This window comes from Lynx canadensis, chromosome B1 (assembly GCF_007474595.2).
Source record: "Lynx canadensis isolate LIC74 chromosome B1, mLynCan4.pri.v2, whole genome shotgun sequence".
In the NCBI taxonomy this organism is placed as follows: domain Eukaryota; kingdom Metazoa; phylum Chordata; class Mammalia; order Carnivora; family Felidae; genus Lynx; species Lynx canadensis.
In genome coordinates, this window is record NC_044306.2 from 13,731,336 (window position 1) to 13,749,599 (window position 18,264).

The 18,264-nt window shown below is 53.5% G+C and overlaps 1 protein-coding gene across 1 annotated transcript in view; it reads left to right on the top strand.

Annotated features, from left to right (window-relative positions):
- The window catches only part of LOC115511752 (teneurin-3), a 194,696-nt gene extending 192,679 nt beyond the window's left edge, over positions 1-2,017 (top strand). The window contains exon 27 of the mRNA XM_032593054.1: positions 1,062-2,017. Within this exon, the coding sequence (XP_032448945.1) occupies positions 1,062-1,817 (756 nt within the window). The 3' untranslated portion in view covers positions 1,818-2,017. The remainder of the gene's footprint in view (positions 1-1,061) is intronic.
- Positions 2,018-18,264: the final 16,247 nt, after the last annotated feature.

Consider the following 18,264-nt stretch of genomic DNA (forward strand, 5'->3'; position numbering starts at 1 on the left):
GATGAAACAGATGTTTCCATTTGGGAAACACTGGCCAGACAAGCATCTGGTCGTAGCAGAAATGGCCGAGTTAAGATGCCCCCAATTTAAAGCATTTGCCAGTGTAGATGGCCCACCGTGCCTAAGTCTACCAAAAATGTTTGCCTAAAGTAATAAATACTCGCCTCCAGCTGTCCCATTGTGCGCTCGTCCCCGTACACTTCTGCAATTATGCTGGCGGAGATTCAGTTGAAAACTGTGTGCACCAGGAGGGAGTACAGAGTTTACCTAAATTAAAGCACACGAATTTCAAAGCCTGTGAAGTAGGACGCAGTCATCCCGCAGCGAGCACCACAGCCTTTCCAACCCTTGCCTGTGTTGGCTGCTTTTTCCTCAGGCTCCCAGGCAGAAAGCTGCTGTGATGGAGACCCTGATAAGCTCGGTTCCCCAAATGGGATGGGCGTGGGAAAGGGACATCTAGAAATCGAAGGGAAAAGCTAAAACCAGATTTTGCCCACGTTTGCCCAGATTTTGAAACCACACACCTCTTAATACGTGATGGAGTCACCTCTTTATACGTTTCCAAACACATTTGGATTGGGGCGCCTGGGTGGCTCAGTCGGTTGAGCCTCCGGCTTCGCCTCAGGTCATGATCTCACAGTTCGTGAGTTCAAGCCCCGTGTGGGGCTCTGCGCTGACAGCTCAGAGCCTGGAGCCCGTTTCAGATTCTGTCTCCCTCTCGCTCTGCCCTGACCCTGCTTGTGCTCTGTCTCTAAAATAAATAAACATTAAAAAAAAAATTAAAAAACAAAATACATTTGGATCAACTTGACGGGAGGGGACCCTGAGCGAATTCCTCTGCCCAGAGTTTTTTGGGCTTTTTCCTCTCCAAAGAACCCGACTGGGGTTTTAGTAAATGCCTAGGTGCTCTCCACAGAAGTACCCCCCCCCCACACACACACACACACACTTCTTTTTGTCGTCGTCGTCGTCAGGACTGGGACCCTGGCCCCCCAGGCGGCCAAGACCTACAGCTGTTCTCTAAACTGAACCCCCCCTCCCCGTTCTGTTTCGCTTTTCAGCCCATTTTCGGAGTTCAGCAACAAGTGGCGAGGCAGGCCAAGGCCTTCCTGTCCCTGGGGAAGATGGCAGAGGTCCAGGTGAGCAGGCGCAAGGGCGGCGGCGCGCCCTCGTGGCTGTGGTTCGCCACGGTCAAGTCGCTGATCGGCAAGGGCGTCATGCTGGCCGTCAGCCAGGGCCGCGTGCAGACCAACGTGCTCAACATCGCCAACGAGGACTGCATCAAGGTGGCGGCCGTGCTCAACAACGCCTTCTACCTGGAGAACCTGCACTTCACCATCGAGGGCAAGGACACGCACTACTTCATCAAGACCACCACGCCCGAGAGCGACCTGGGCACGCTGCGGCTGACGAGCGGCCGCAAGGCCCTGGAGAACGGCATCAACGTGACCGTGTCGCAGTCCACGACCGTGGTCAACGGCAGGACTCGCAGGTTCGCCGACGTGGAGATGCAGTTCGGCGCGCTGGCGCTGCACGTGCGCTACGGCATGACCCTGGACGAGGAGAAGGCGCGCATCCTGGAGCAGGCGCGGCAGCGCGCGCTCGCCCGGGCCTGGGCGCGCGAGCAGCAGCGCGTGCGCGACGGCGAGGAGGGCGCGCGCCTCTGGACGGAGGGCGAGAAGCGGCAGCTGCTGAGCGCCGGCAAGGTGCAGGGCTACGACGGGTACTACGTACTCTCGGTGGAGCAGTACCCCGAGCTGGCCGACAGCGCCAACAACATCCAGTTCCTCCGACAAAGCGAGATCGGCAAGAGGTAACCCCCCGGGCCCGGCTGCCGGGGACGGACGGCGGCCACCCCCGCGCTGGGAGGCGGACCCAGCGGGTGTCGCTGCGTTTCTCTTGAGCCTACACCGCACCTCTGCTCGGATTTTTCTGTAGCACAATCCGAATCGGACTCTCCGACACAGAAGAGCCTTCCAGGAGAATGATACTGCTATTAAAAAAAAAAAAAAAAAAACCCCCCCCCCCCCCGAAAAACAAAAACAAAAAAACTTTTTTCTGAATGACCTTAAAGGTGATCGGCTTTAAAGAATATGTTTACATATGCATATCGCTGCACTCAGTTGGACTGAAAGTATTAAAAGGAAAAAATAAATAAATAAGTGAAGGAAAGGAAAAAAAAAAAGGCCTAAACATTTTGGGCTAGGCCGTCTGTTCCTTCGAGCCACTGTATTTAAGGTAAAAATGCATACGGTGTGTCCAGATATTACCGAATTGTCGACCTTTGCTTACAAGAAGTAGTCTCTCTGCATAGGATGTGATCTATATCTCTGTTAATTTTAAAATGTGGGGCAAAATTACTGTTTATAGACAACCCAACTGCTTTCCCTGTGCTGCTTTGTAAAAGGACTTTGGCACAAGTGACTTCTGCGACGGCGGGGATTTCGTAACGGATTTTACAATGCTAACGTGGTTTGCCTTGGGGAAAAAAACTGGCAAATAGAATCCATGTCACTGATAAGCAAAGGAAACCCTGATTTTTTTGTAAATTATGTGAGACAAGTTGTTTATGGATTTTTATATGAATTACAATTTACTGTACATCAAATATTAGTCTCAGAGGAGTTAATTTATGTAAAGTGTTTAAAAAGTTTATACTTAAAAATAAAACGATAAAAACATGTGAACTGTGTGATTTTTTTAAAAGGATTGCACCTTTTGTTATCTGTTATAGCTGTACAGTATAAATTATTATATTGTAGAGATATAACGACTTATGCCTATAATGTCCAGAAGTGTTAATATTTTTGTATTAGGTTGAAAAAAAATGTGCAACTTTCTATCACTAGATGGATAGGACAGTGCAATCCTAAGTGGGTGGCTAATCAGAGAACTCCTTTCTCTTTCTTCTCTTTTTCATCAGGCCAGTGTCCTCAACCTTTATCAACTAAGAGGCACCGTAGAAAACTAAGGCTGGTGGAATGTAGCGGAAGATACAGAAAAAGAAAAACAAAAAACAAAACAAAAACTGGGCGGGAGAGGTCCTTTCTCGTCCCTAAAAGTCGAGGGGAGTTGATAGAATTAACCACAGGGTTTTTACTGTTACCATTCCTTGAAGCTCCATTTCTCGATGGAGGCAAGAGACCACATCAGATGTTCCGGGCAATATTTGTGAGCAGGAAAGGATCTGATGTAGTCATGACCGTAAACATGTGTCTTAAGATCTAGGGAAGATAGCAGAAGCCGAGCAGCGCCGAGAGGGCCAGATGGAGAAGGTCAGGGTCGCTCTGCTAGTCTGGGGTTTGGACCATCAGGTCACCAAGAGGGACGCAAAAGGGAGACAAAAAGCTCCCGCGAGCCCCCGTGACCCAACCATCCCGGGAGCTGGTTTGAATGGCAGCCTCTGCCCCGTCTCCGGGAAGCGGGGGGGTGGGGATGGGGGTGGCACATCCAGCTGGACGCGGACCGCCAGCCGTGCCCTCCCGCACACGCGTGCGAGTGGGACCGCGCGTGGCCGCCATCTGCCCTTCTGTGCCGGCCCACCGCGCTTGCAAGTCTCTTTCGTGAGCACTAAATTCAGCCACAAAAATATTTTTAGAAAATATTTCTCAGTTCATTGAGCTATAGTACACTGTTTTCCTCTATGTATAATGGTGATAAAATATAGCAAGTGAACATGTCGTAAATATAAAGGTTCAAGTGATGTATTGAAAATAATTTTCTAACTGCTTTGTATGTATCACATACTCTAAATTGCACAGTAGGCGTGTTTATTAAACAGATTGGCTGGGAAAGTTTCAAAATAGCTACTGAATTTACAGTATCAGTGCTATTACTGTCTTTGTGTATTTGGTAGAGCATACCGAAGTAATTAATCTTCTAATGAATGCTGATATTTTATTAGAATGAAAGCACAGATTAGCATTAATATTTTTTATCCTGGAAATCCTTTGGCAAGTATTATGAAGCCCCAATTTAGAAAACTATGAGATTTCAAACCACATGAACATGGCTCTGTTTTACAGTTTATTTTTCAACCTGTTAACTTAGGTGTTTGCAGTTCTGTTCCGATGGAATTTCTGCAGGACTGTATTTAGCATGCTGTAAGTACTTTTGGTTAAAATAGGCTCTGAGTCTAAATCCTCAGAAGTGTCTCTGATGTATTGACCATGAAAAGCTTGTACCACATGACAGAAGTGAAATCATAATCTTACCCTCTTCTCGACATGGACTGGTCCTTTACACTGGCACCGATAAACAACAGATTTGGAGTATCTCCTGGTGCTTCTTTTTAGATGAAGTCAAATCAACCCAATTAGTGTCTTGGTAGTAGGTATAATGAGCCTATTTCTTTCTAAAAAGACTTGTGATCTGGACATGCTTTTACAAGAAATAGTGACCTTGGGGAATATGTAAACAAAAGACCTTTTTCTAAGAGTTGCGGGGGTGGGGGACTGGATAATGAAAAGAGTTAGCTTACAAAGGAAAAAAAAGAAATTGATATTCAAAGTATTTTAGGCACAGCCAGTCAAAATGCTTTCATGATATTTTGAGATGTAAATTTTGTCTGATTTGTATTGTTCTTTTCATTTGCCTTCTTAACTTTATATGTGACCTGAATTTTCCATAACTTGACTATAGATTGCATCTAGGCATTCCAATAAAAGCCAACCCAATGTGTGTGTGTTTATATATTTTTTTTAAATCTCGGGCTACCCAGCTCGTGTTTCATTGTGGAAATGCAAAAAGATGCAGTTGGGGGATTGGTTCGTCCGCAGCCCAGTTGGTAATATCTTTTCTTTGAATTTTTTTTTTTTTTTTTTTTTTTTTTTTTCCGTCCACTGGCCAGACTACCAGCTCAGCAGTGTGGACTTCACAGGGGACTCTTCCCATGGCCTACTTTAGAAAAACGTTAACTACACCCCCACAAAGCCAAACATTATCACCGTAAAGAAGAATAAAAAAAAAAAAAAATACTGCCCATTACTGCTCGAAAACAGGCCTCGTTCCTGTGATCCTGGCAATAAGTGCTTAATTAAAACACTTGATTAGAATAATCAGTTTAGGCCTGATAGGCTCCCAGCCTCCTGGAGATGTCTAAATCTACATACAGGCCGGCTGATGAGAGAGGATGCTTAGTTCAGCAATTCCAGGCTGGCAGGCCGGGGCTTTGATTTTAGTCTGAAAAGGCGGCTTCATCACATTTGCTTTGTAGTGACAACATGTTGATCCAACAAGAATCAGGTCACTCCGCTTGGCAAACTGGTCTACTTTTTTTTTTTTTTTTTTTACTCCTCAAATTAGAGTTTAACACTATGTATAATGGTGATAAACCACACGCTCCAACCGGGGAAATCCAGAAAAACACATGCAGATTCCTACTTCCGTCTTCTACACGCCTTTCCTTGAAAGCAGCGTCTGAACAAATGCAGAGAAAAGCGCTGTAGGTAAAAATGGCACCTCCGAAAAGAACGTTCTGGGTATGGGGTACGCTGCCGGCACTTCTGTGACTGTCCCATTCGCCAGTTGACATGCATCACCCGTTACCTAACAGTTGCACGCGGTTTCAAGTGCCCGACCCGAACGGAAGCACAACACCTGATTATAAACACCTCCAATCGGCACCAGCCCTCAAGCTCTTGAAGAGACGAGACAGTTTTGCCTGCCCCCCTGCTCTCTGTTCACCATCTTTTCTCTCTTTTATCTTGGTCTGCTCCCAAATGAAGCTGTTTCTCTCACCTGCTGAACAGCGAAATCGGCTGTCTGCAGCGCTTTTGAAATGAAGGATTCCAAAAGGGGAAGGCGGAAGGCAGCGACCCACATCATGTTCTGTCTGGGGCAAACCACCCGGGCAGCGCTCCCAGCAGCTCCCTTGCTGTAAAGCAGAGGAGGAAATGGGCCCGGAACAAGAGGACGAACTGCACCCACCCCCCCCTTGGGGGCGGTCAGCCCCTGCAGAGTGGAGCCAGCCCACCCCCGGAGTGGAGGGAGGGGGGGCCCTGAAGGATGACTTTGCTATTCACTTCGTTCGAGAATACCCAGATTCTATCTCACTCTCCTTTAGAGCAGTGATCATGTGCCAGCACCCCAGGCCAGGCAACACGTCACATTCTAGACGTGGAGCCTGCAGGGACTTAGGAAAGTGTGAGCGTGTCGTTCAAGTTCACAGAAGTGGCTCTGGCCAAGGTGAGCCACGATTTCCTGTCCGCACCCTCCACTGCGTGGGCTCGTCTCCTGATAACACTACCCAGGAGGGCACTGGGGATGCTTCTTAGCACCCTCGTTCCCACAGGGCCCTTAGTCTTTCCAAAGCAGCATTTAGAGTCGTAACAGACATTTTTCACCACATAAAAATGCCCCAGGCCCTCTAACAGGGCACGTGTCTTGAATTCCCCTCTGCCTGCCAATATTTCTGGTTCCTCAGCCCCCTCGTCTTAGATAAGAAAGTCTGCTGTGCAGTATTAAAGACTGCATAATTTCTGAAAAGACTTCTAAAAAGAATGACCATTGATTTGCATACATGCACGTGTCAATCTATTTATCTAGATTTTCCACAAGCTATGCCTCTGGCTTTGCTCATCGGACCAAACCAAAGAAAAAAGAAAAATTGGGGGGGGGCCTGGGTGGCTCAGTCAGTTAAGTAGCCGACTCTTGGTTTCTGCTCGGGTTACGATCTTAGGGTTCCTGAGTTCGAGCCCCACATCGGGCTCCACACTAACCATGTAGAGCCTGCTTTGGATTCTCCCTCTCCCCCTCTCTCTGCCCCTCCCCTGCTCATACTCTCTCTTTCTCTGCCTCCCTCTCAAATAAATTAATAAAACTTTTTTTAAAATGTTAAGAAAAAATAAAATAAAAATCAGTCATAAGTCACGATTACCCATTTTAACCACAGAGTTAAGCCAGATACCAAAGAGGTACTCGTAAGCCATTTGAGTTTTCTACCTCCCACATAATGAATAGCTTCTCTTGCTAAAGTTCCCATTTTCTATTCATCACCTCTGCAAGCAGTGGTCTCTTGATGTCAGTTAATCACTAATAACTTTTAGGTAAATTGAGGAAACCTTTTCATTTATGAACTGTCTTCAAATCCTGTCGTGGAGGAATACGGGATTCCCAGAGTCCCGTGTGCAGAGAATTTACTATAAACCGATTCTAAACCTAGAGCAACACCATGATTCAGTTTAGCGTTAATGGGTTCCACAAAGCAAATTTAATCAATCCTTTTGGGACCTAAGCTGAGGAAAATTAAAATTAGGAGCATAAATTGTGACTTCTAGGGCAAGACAGTGGCTCGGTTACACCCTCCCGCTTACTGCTTATAGAGTGAATTGTGAGCTGGGCCCAGGCCCCGGGCGTGCGGCCTGCATTCAGGGAGGGAAATGGCTTCCATTTACATGCGTGCACGATTTCCTGAATTCCACCCACAACGGCTCTTTCTGTCCAGGGCAACTCTCACCGCGTACAACGGACAGGATTTACAAGTGGTCCACTGACTGGGTCAAAAGGGATTCCTGAACATTTTCACGAGCTAACTTGTGAGTGTGGGTGTGAGGGGAGCATAAATACCCAAGGAGTTACAAGACAAGTTCTATGGGATCGAAAGGCTGAAAACGGAGCCGCCCCGGCGGAGGTCTGGGAGGACGCACACCAAAGGCTCCTTTCAACCTGGCCTCTCCATCACGAAAGTGATTAATGACCTTCACCTGGGTGAAGAAACCACCCTATCCCAAATTTTCCTTCAGAATTAATGCCAGGGAGAGTCTGGTCTACAAAAAAGTCATCCGGGACTCCTGTCTCTACACACATGAGGCCCTTTGCTCTCACGTGCCTTCTCTCTCTCTCTCTCTCTCCTCTCTCTCTCACTGGTTTTACCCTCATAGAAGCTCTCTGGGCTGAAACCCTTCAACTTGTATCTACACACGTATCTTTCTCAGGCTTAGAAGGAAAACCATACACAGCCCTGCGGTAGGCCACATTGACTTTAAATAATTGCCCAGGACATCACAGGAAACTAGAGTCGCTTGTCCCCACCCTCCTTAACAAAAGGTTATAAACAAGCAGATGTTTATGACCTCCTCGCTTCAGCTATGACATTATTTCTAGGGTCGACCCTGTAGCGGGAGCGAGGGGGGAGGGGCTGGGGTTGACAAGTGCGGCTGCAACGCGCAGAGAAGACGCTCTCCCGGAAGGAGAGTCGTGCTCAGGGCCCTCGGGGAAGCGGGGAAGCTCAGGGCCCGTGGGAGGGAGCGGAGGGAAGAGCGTCCTTCCGTAGGTTCCCCTCCAGCTCGGGGCTGCCCTCTGGTCTTTCCCTCGAACCTCCGGGGCTCTGGCTCCTGCGGAAATGAAAAGCCAGGCCAACATCTGGTGGCACAGTGGGGAGGGCCTTGAGGACGCCTTCTTCTCCTTCTCCTAAAATCCCGAGGGTCCGGGTCAGGGAGGACGTGGGGCCACGGGCTCCTCCTGCACCCACCCTCCAGGTTAGTGCGGCTGCCCCGGCACTTTCGGGAAGGGCTCCAGCGCCCCCTAGTGCTGCGCATCGTTGGTGAAGACCGTGACCGAAGCCCCAGCCGCGGCGCCCAGACCGGAAACGAAGAGGCAGCCACCCCCTCCCCCCTCCCCCTCTTCTCCCTGGTTAGGCCGATTCCAATTATCCTCCGTTTCCCCGTCTTTGCCCTGCCCAGAGTTTCACACATAAAACGATTACATCTGCTTCATGCACTACCTCACCGAGGCCTGGTCCTTGCAAAATTGTTCCCCGAAGATTTCCCTTCACGTCAGGCAGAAACTTTGTCAAACAATGTTCTTCTTGCTTGGCAGATCAAAATAAGGCCCTTCCTCCCAGGAATTGTCCGCGGGCTATCTGAGTTTTGCAGCCGCCCCCACCCCGAGCTATCTCATTGTTTCCCTTCTACTCTCCGTGTTTGAACTGTCCTGCTACCGGGAAGAATTTCCCAGAAGGACAGGACGGATCATTTAAATTCAGATTCAGAGTGGCCGCTTTATTTCTGAGGGAGCCTGGCTCTCACCGTAAGTGCTAGAGTGATAGAGTGACATCCTGGAAAAGTGAACTCCCTCCAGGTTCACTGGGCCGCAGGGGCCAGAGCAGGGCCTCTGGCCCCTCATCTTGGCCTCAGCGGTGGGGACAGCCATCTCCTTCACCTGACCAGCCCTGCAGCGGCCATGGCAGGAAAGACGGGGATTCAGCCTTCTGTTCCCTTGTCACCCAGAGAAGCCGATGGATGCCACTTTTTTTTTTAAATGTTTGTTTTTTTATTTTTGAAAGAGAGTGCGAGAGGGGCAGCACAGAGCCTGACGTGGGGCTCGAACTCCCAAACCGTGAGATCATGACCTGAGCCGGAACCAAGAGTTGGAGGCTTAACCCACTGAGCCCCCCGGGTGCCCCCCAGGGATGCCACCTTTCAATAGCAGCCTGAACTCTGGTGTCCTGCCTTCAGAAATGGCCCCTGCGAGAGCCCATCCTCGTTTTTGGAGGCCCGTGTGAAACCAACAGCCCTCATCCCCGACCCGAGTCTCCGTGGAAATGAAAAGACCAAGGCTGGCACATTAAAGCCAAAACATCACCTTAAATGACGACCAAGTTGAAGAAAGTAGCTTCACAGAAGTAAAACAGGCTGCCATCCAGATACCCTGCCCCAGTTTCCCCAGCAGGCCCCCTCCTGGTGGGGCGGTGAGCCCCCCCCCCCCATTCTCCCCATGAGCCAAGAACGCCTAGTTCATTCTCCCCAACTCCCCAGTAAGGGTAAAGCTCCTCTCCTGCCCTCTGGGGGGCTGGAGTGATGGGGAGAGAGAAACCAGGCATGGGATCTCACACACACACACACACACACACACACTCACACACGGGTGCCCACACCCCCTTAGAGTCACAGGGGAGGAGGAATCTTGCACATCTCAGGACCCTTGGGTGTACCTGACTCTGCCACCAATGGCTTGTGGCCTCCAGCCAGGTTATACCAACCCCCTGGGGCCTCTGACCAGCCCCTCCTCGCTGCTCTAACACCAGTGGATGTACTTGCCAGCCGCTTGGGAAACCACTCCCAAAACACAAGCTCTCGCCCTGTGAGCAGACCCCAGCCCTCCGCATAAGGGGACCCTCTTTTCATAATTCCCCTCCTGGCTTCACTCCCAGCCGCCAGCCCCCCACCGCCACAGCCACACCCCAGGGACCACGATTCTCTCTGGGGGAGGAGAGCCAGGGCGCTGGCTTTTGAGGAGGCAGTTACTCCCCAGTCACTCTGCCGCTTGTTAAGATGGGGACGCACACTCGCCCCGCTCTTGCAAATCACAGGGAAACGGGACCAGCCTTGCCGCAACTCGGGGCTCTTTGGGCGGCCTCCGCCAATTAATGCTCTAGTTAATCAAACTTAGCAATTCCCCGGAGAGGCAGCACGGCTGGGAGAGAGCTCGGAGCGGCGGAGAACCGCCTGTTAGTCCGGACTCGGCCCGGCCCAGGCGAGGCCATCACTGCTGTCTCTGCTCCTCAGTCCTCCCCATCTTTAAAGCGGGCCTAGACCTCTGCCCCTGAGCCACTACGTCCCATCCTCCCGCGCCCTAACTCCCGTCCGTGGTTAACACCGAAGAGTGTCTACCTAAATGAATACCTTGGTTTCTTGCTGCGGTGAAGAATGGAGAGAGACGCCTGACACCCAGGCAGGAAAGCATCCGGTCTCCCGGGATGTCCCTGGTTGTGGGTCCTCTCCTCTCCAGTTATCGCAGCCATCACGGAGGGGGTTGGCAGCTGGGCAGATGGCTGTCAGGAGGGAGCTGGGAGGAAGGAGCCCCTCCCCCCAGGGCCCGCCATACCGGCACCCCATCTCCTTCCCTGGGAACCCCACCACAGGGAAGCCAGAGGGGACCCCACAGAGGGCAAGAGCCTGAGGATCCGCTGAGAACCCTCGTCCCATGGTTTGCGATGCTTTTTATGTGTGGGTCTTGACGCCAACAAAACCTCACAGGAAACCGAAACGAAGGCCCAGCTGCTCGAATTGAAGGAGGCGTCCTACACGTGACGATGGAAGGGCCCAGAAAAGAAAGGCCCCTGTCCTCTAGGATTTCACGTCTAGTTGGGAGGCAGACGCGGATTCTTTCTAAACAGACTGGTGTTTGCTGTGGACCCCAGTTCTGCCTGGGGGAGTCCGGCAGCTTCCGGGAGGAGCTGGGACCTGAGCAGTAGGTAGGAAGTATACAGAGTAGAGGGCAGGCAAAGGTCAAGGTACAGGCTACAGATCCAGTCTGCTTGGGTCTCCCAGCTCTGCTGAGTAAGAGCTGCAGAAACTTCGATGGGTTACTTCACCGTCTGTGCCTGTTTCTTTTTTGTAAATTGGGGGTATGGCTCCATGGGGGGGGGGTCGCTGTGAGGCTCCGTGAACTAGTAGGTGTCCGGAGCTTGGAACAGCACCCACCTAGGTTCAGGGCTCCATGTGACCTATGCTGCCTGCAGCCAGGCTCCCGAGGGGCGGGGTCACCCCTAAGGCCCAGTGCCCCTGGCCCTCCCTGCTCTGGGGCAGCACAAGGTCAGAAACCCACCGCACGGGCAGTGGGGGTGAGTGCACGAGGCACCAGCCCGGGCAGGGCTGGGCTGCTGAGTGCCCGTCATCAGGATCACTGCCAATGGTGCAGGTGCATGATGGCCCCCACGGCAGGAGTCTCGGACATGTGGCCCCCGGGCTTCCTTCAAGGCTTTTGCCACCCCCACCGGGCTGCGAACTGGCCCGAGACCCAAGGCTGGACCGCAGGAGCTGGGGCCGTAATCCCAGCCCCCGAGGCAGATGGACGGTCTTCCCTGGAAGGTGGGGTGTCTCTGAAGTATGCTGCACCCTATCAACAATCCCTCTTGGAATGTGACCGGCCCCCCGCGCCCCTCTCCGCCTGCGGACATCCCACCACGCTGCCAGCTCGGAGCCTCTCCTTCAAGCTGCTGCGTCTCCTCCTGGGATCCGTTTTTTGGCAAATGGCCCCACAGCCCTCCTGGAACGCAGGCTTGTGTCCTCAGCATCGCTTGGACCCCGTATCCAAATCAGTTACCAAGTCCTACAGATTCCTCCCAAACGGCGGGGCCCCCGGCCCCGGCGGGGTCCTCTCGGCCACCGTCCCCCCTCCCCCGACCCCCGAGACCCCGTGCTCCGGCCAGACCCCCTGGCAGCTCCCCACCTCGCGGTGCCTTTGCCTGACAATTCCGGGTCCTGAGATTTCCGCACAACTCCGCCAGCTGGCTTCTGGGTTTCCAAAGGCACCCGAGCGCCCCTGATTCACTCCACACACCCACCTCCGTTCCCCGCCCCCCCCCACCCTCCCCTCCCTTCCCCCAGGAGGGAAATTGAAGACCGTTTAAAATAGAGCAAATCAAAGTGCAGAGCCGATGCCAAGGGCCGCTCAGCAGGAATCACGGGGAGGCTGGCTCCCTCCTGCTGCAAGGCCTCCCCCAGGCAGGCATGGTGCTCCCTCTGCGCCTCCCCCCTGCGTATGTTCCAATCCTGCCAGACTTGCATCCAGCTGGTAGAGATGATGTTCAGACTGCAGGCTGCTGGCAGGGCTCAGGGAGCCAGGAGAGAGGAGCTCGAATGGGTTTAGAAGCAGCTCTGTGCTGGGCTCGTCAGCCACCGCCTCAGACTTCTGCGGGCACAGGTCAGAGCGGGGCCCTAGAGGCCCTTCGGTGAGCCGAGGGCCCAAAGAAACGGCAGGGCGGGGAGGCAGCAAGCAGGGGCAGCGGGCTACGAGTGGGGTACAAAACGCAGGCCTCCCAGCTAAAAATGAGTTTCAGATCAACAAGGAATAATTGTCGGTATAAGTATGTCCCGGGCCACATTTGGGACATACTTACACTCAAAAGTTTGTTTGCTGTTGATCCCAAATTCACATTTAACAGAGTCTGCCGTTCTGTTTTGTTTCGTTGTGTGTGTGTGTGCGAGACTAGGGCAACCCTAAGGGAAAGCCTGGTGGTGCCTCTTCCTCAGAGCCCCACCTGCCCTTCCAGCTCCACGGAGGGAAAGAGGAAGGGGCTGGGAGGGTGGGCCAGGTTCCTGTTAGGGCTGCCACGGCAAAGTAACACAAGCTGGATGGCTTCGGTAACAGACATTTCTCATCTTACAGTTATGGAGGCCAGCAGTCTGCAATCCAGGCTCTCGCAGAGCCCTGCTCTCTCCGAAGGCTCGGGGAGAATCTTCCCTTGCTTCTTCCAGCTTCTGGTGGCTCCCAGCCATCCTTGGCGTCCCTTGGCCTGTGGTAGCGTCGTCCCAATCTCTGCCTCTGTCATCACACGGTGCTCTCCCCGTATGTCTCCCGTACCTGTTCTCTCTGCTTATCGGTTCGCCAGGCATCGGAGTAAGTAAGGCCCACCCCCATCCGGCATGACCTCATCTTACCCGATGACGTCCGCAAAGGCCCCATCTCCAAACACGGTCACATTCCGAGGTTCCTGGTGGACGGCAACTTGATGGGACACCGGTCAATTCAGGAGAAATTCACTCTGTATCCACTCACATCCACTTCCCTGAAAATTTTCAGATCCAGGCGATCATAAAATCAACCACGAAAGAAACGTCCGGTATCTGCTCGCAGAGTCAGCAACGCCAAACCCACGTGACTCGGGGCGGCAGGGACTGCCTCTCTGGGTCACCTTGGGCCTGGGGAAGGAGGCCCAGAGCTTCCTTTCTCCTCTTCCTGCAGAGCCCTCAGAAAGGACACCCTCGTGGGGCCCAAGAAACAAGCCTAACGCCACCAACGCCCCCCCCCCCACACCGCCAAGAAAACCCTGCCCTCAGTGTTCATGCGCTTGGGCCCATTAGCTGAGTCGCCCCTGAATGTCTGTGTGGGGCGGAGAGGCGGAGATCCTGCAGAGGGAAAGGAAAGATCCTCTGAAGTAAAAACTGCATCTTGACCCAAGTACAGGCTGTGTGGCCCGAGAGGCCCGGCCCCCTGATCAGCCCAGGTTCACCGTGACTGGGGCCTGGGGTCTGGGGCCAGGCAGGTGCGATGCCGGCAGCGGGTACCAGGCAGAGGTGCAGATACGGGATTGGGCGGCAGACGGTTCTGGGGAGACTCCCGGACTATCCCCTCAGAGGGGCAGACTGTGAGCCTCCCAGAGTCCCACTGAGCCCCCCAAACCCCAGGCCTCTGGCCCACCGAGCCCACCACAGTGGTGGCTCCGGCCCCAAAGTCTGGGGTTCTGGGCTCGGCCTGTGTTGTGAAAATCCACAATGCCGCAGAGCTGACGCACAAGCCTGGGGTGTTTCCCTTACTATTTGGAGCCTCTCTGAGTGGAGAAGCCCTCGCTTCTGTTACCTGGAATCAATAATTCATTAATGGAGCTCACTGCCTGGGCAGCCATAATACATAGTAACAGAGAAGAGAGTAGTCTGTGACTTACTGCATTGAACCGCCTCACACACACACACACACACACACACAGGTGCGCTTGCACAGAGGCGTGTCCGCACACTGTGGACAGCTCAGGGGCCCTGTTTGCTCCCTCGACGTGGCGTGTCCCCCGTGCCCCAAGATGCAGCAGCTGGGCAGTGCCATCTGGAGCCCAGCCCCACTGCACCTGCCACAGGGAGATGGCGGCATTCTTGCCCTGGGCCCCTGGCGAGCTCTCTCAGGGGTGACAGTGGTCAGTCTGGGGCTATGTCCCCACCAGCTGGGTCTGCAAGGGAATACTTGATTTGCTGGGCCGATGGCAGCTTCTATCGGGTAAAGGCCCAAAACACCCTTCCTCCCATCTTCGCGGCTTGAGTCACGCACCCTTACCTACCCGTGGGATTCTTCAGAGAGGCAGGAATTCAAAGCCTGGGAGCCTCCATTCTGTGGCCTCTGTAAATGGCTTCATCTGCCGTTGAAAGATTCAAAGGGGGAGGTCTTTGAAGCACTCAAGTTGCTCAGATCTTTCTAGATTCTACTGAGCACTCTGTGTATGCTGGCCTCCAGAGCCGACCGTGCCGTGATCTGAGTGTCTTTTGTAAAGCGGCTTAATGGGAACATGACGGGCCCCGACACAATTAACAGAATATTTTGCTATAAAGAGGAGTAACTCGTGTCTGAGTATAACCCACTCCCACACCTCATCTTCAATCAGGATACTTCGTTCAAAGACAGGCTGTCTTCCTCTCGTGGGGAAGTGACAGAGGCCAGAGGGAGGGCCCGAGCCTAGGGAGACACCTGCACGGGAGAGGAGCAACTTCAGGAACCGCTGGAAAGAAAACAAAGGATCCTTGGGGCGCCCGGGGGGCTCAGCCCATTAAGTGTCCGACTCTTGATTTCGGGTCAGGTCATGATCTCACAGTTCGTGAGATCGAGTCCCATGCAGGACTCCACGCTGGGCGCTGGGCCCGGAGACTGCTTAAGATTCTCTCCCTCTCCCATCCCCTGCTTGTGCTCTCTCTCTGTCTCTAAAAAAACAACAACGAAGGATGCCCGAGTCCTGCAGTTCCCTGTCTCGGGCCAGAAAGAAGAGAGCAGCAAAGGAGGCCAGCGTCTCTGGCGGCAGGGAGACCCCGAACAACAGGAGCCTAAAAGGAGCTTCGTCACAAACCAAATAAGGGGTGGGGGGGAGGTGGAGGAAGCTGCAGGAAGGGCCACTGGGGGGGCCACTCGGGGACTCCCCCACTCCTCTGTGTGGGGCCTTCCTGCGTGTTCACGACCAGCAAAGTGTAGCTGAAGCCTGAGTTTACAAAGCCCGAGACAGAAGGCAATCCACTGCTGCGATCAGAGAAAGCCCACAGTCAACCTCATCTGACACATACGTCATGGTAGGTGGGATCGCTACTGTGCTGGTGGTTGGCGCTCAGGCCAAATGCTAATCACTTTGCCTAAATGACCGCAATGAGTATCGCCCTTCCCAATGACACACTGAGCATTTCCAGGGGCTGTTGAAAGGGACCCCAGCCCGGCAGCCCAGGAGGCCCAGGTCTTTCTCCTCTTTGGGCAGGGGAACACCCAGGACTAAAACTAAAAGCTGTTATCTCTCTTTGCGTCTCTCCCAGGATGGCCCTTAACACTAAGCGAGAAAATATGACTCGGCGGAAGACCGTCCGTGCACCAGTCAAAACTTCGACTGCCCTCAAAGAATCTGTTTCATCAGATTGCTTGCCCGGCCCCTGGCGCTGAGCCAAGAAAGGCTGAGGGTGACCACCGTATCCCAGCCTTCTCCAGCACCATTCATTTGTTCACACAAACGTAGAGGCATTCCAGAAGGTATACCGCAGAAAAAGTGTGGTAGAAATTATTTCGTATCCGGCCTTTAAAAAAAATCTATTGTTTAATCTGTTTTATCCAGAAGGGGAGAGGTCAGGGCCATAGCGAAATTCCAAAGTAAAGCTGTGCTTACCGCCTTCCTCCCCGGCATTCAGAGCCCCCTCCAACTCTGGCATCTTCTTTGGTCTGCCTCTTGGGAACCCAGGTCTTGCCTGTTGCCTCTGTCCAGACCCCTCCCAGCACCCGCCAGCACAGAGCCCTTTGACCCCGAACCACTTCCGTCTCTCCCCTTCCCTGAAGGTGACCCCGAGCCAGGAAGCCTCCCAACATTTTCCTTTGCTGTATTGCTAACAAAGAAAGAAAGGGAGGGTATGTACATCTCTATTTCTTCTTCTCCTCCTTTCTTGTTCTTGCGCTCATCTCTTTCTCCAGGTGACACACAGGAACGCTTTTGGGGAAGTAGATTGTACAACCTTTAAAAACAGCTCCTGGAACCCCGACGGGGGCACATGCACCACTTCCCCTATTCTGCCTCGGGACAAAGTTACAAAACTGAAGCCAACTCTGTCTCTGTGCCCTTCTGCCACTCCCCTCGCCTCCTCTCCATTCTCTACAAGAGCCAAAACCCCCTGAGGGCTCCAGTCGGAAAAGTTATTTCAACAGAGGGAATTTAACGTGGGAGTTGGTCGCATAGGTGATGGAGGGGCTGAGAGGAAAAAGACGGGAGAGGGGCACTGGAGAAATAATAATAGGAAGCAGCTATTACCCCTCGCGCTGGAGGACCATGTAAGGGGCCGGGCAGAGCGGGGACACAGGCCTCCCAGATGGGGTGATGCCCAGCTGGCTGCTGGCTGGAGACTCTAAGAGGGCATCATGAGGCTGCTTCTGGGGGCAGAGATGGGAGCCGGCAGCGGACAATCTGCTACTGCCACCAGGACGGGACAAAGTCACGGGGACGGTACCCAAATAAGAAACAAGGAGTCCCCTCTCCCTCTTCTTTTCCCCCTGCTCCTGCCTCCTGGGGGGGTCCTCTCGGCTGAACCCAGCCTGGAAAGGAGAGGCGGGGTCTGCAGCCGCAGCCCCAGAAGCACAGAGCTGAGAACAGGAGCCCTGCTCTGGGGGGCGAGAGGCAACCGCCCAGAGCGTTCGCTGCATCGACAGTGGCTCCCGATTCCCACACTTGGCCCCATCCTGCTTCCTTCTGCCTGAAGCTAGAGGGGCAAGAGTCCTACAAAAAGATATTTCACGGGAGACGTGTATTTCAAATCACATCTAGAGGCTGAGGTCATGACAGAACTCTGCTGTCTTCGGTCGTCCTCTGTGAGCGCGTCCTCAGTCGCGTGGGGGGGGGGGGGGTGGGGGGGGGGGGGTGACAGCGGCTTGGCCGGGCAGGGAGATAGATGGCTGGTCTCCGGAGACCAGCTTTCTCTGCGGGGCTGCAGGCTGCTCCGGGGAGGCCTGCTTCACTCGTCCTTCCTGCCAGGTGGTTCTGCAGACACGCTGGACGGCCCCCCGCACCCCTACTGCGTTTCGCCCCCGCACCACCACCACCTTCTCTGCCTCCTCCCGCTCCTCTTCTCGTTTCCGTTCGGTGGGCGCTCGGTGCACGCAGCCGGGGGAGCTGAGGCAGGAACTGGGCCGGCGCTCCCCCTCGTGGCGGCCAACGAAACTGCCGAAATCGCCTTCCCTCCCGGAGACAAGATCCAAGCCCCGTTCCCTCAACGCTGTCCGCCCTGGAACCAAACCCTTTACTTTCTTTATCTCATTTAATCCCCACAACGGCCCTATAAGGGAAGTGCTCTCATCCGTTCCAATTTGCAGACGGAGGCACGAAGTCTTAAAGAGGCTAGATAAGGACCACGAACACACTGATCGTCTGACTTGGGGAAAATAATGGGTAAATGGCTCAGGGGCCTGCCCAGCCAGTGACCTTCGGGCCGCACCTGTGTCTCTCACACCGGAGTCCTTCAGCTTTGTGGGCGATGAAGTGACACTGTGGCCGCTCAGCCCGGCGCTGGGCTCTGGTGCCCCAAGCGCCCAGATCTGGGTTCCCAG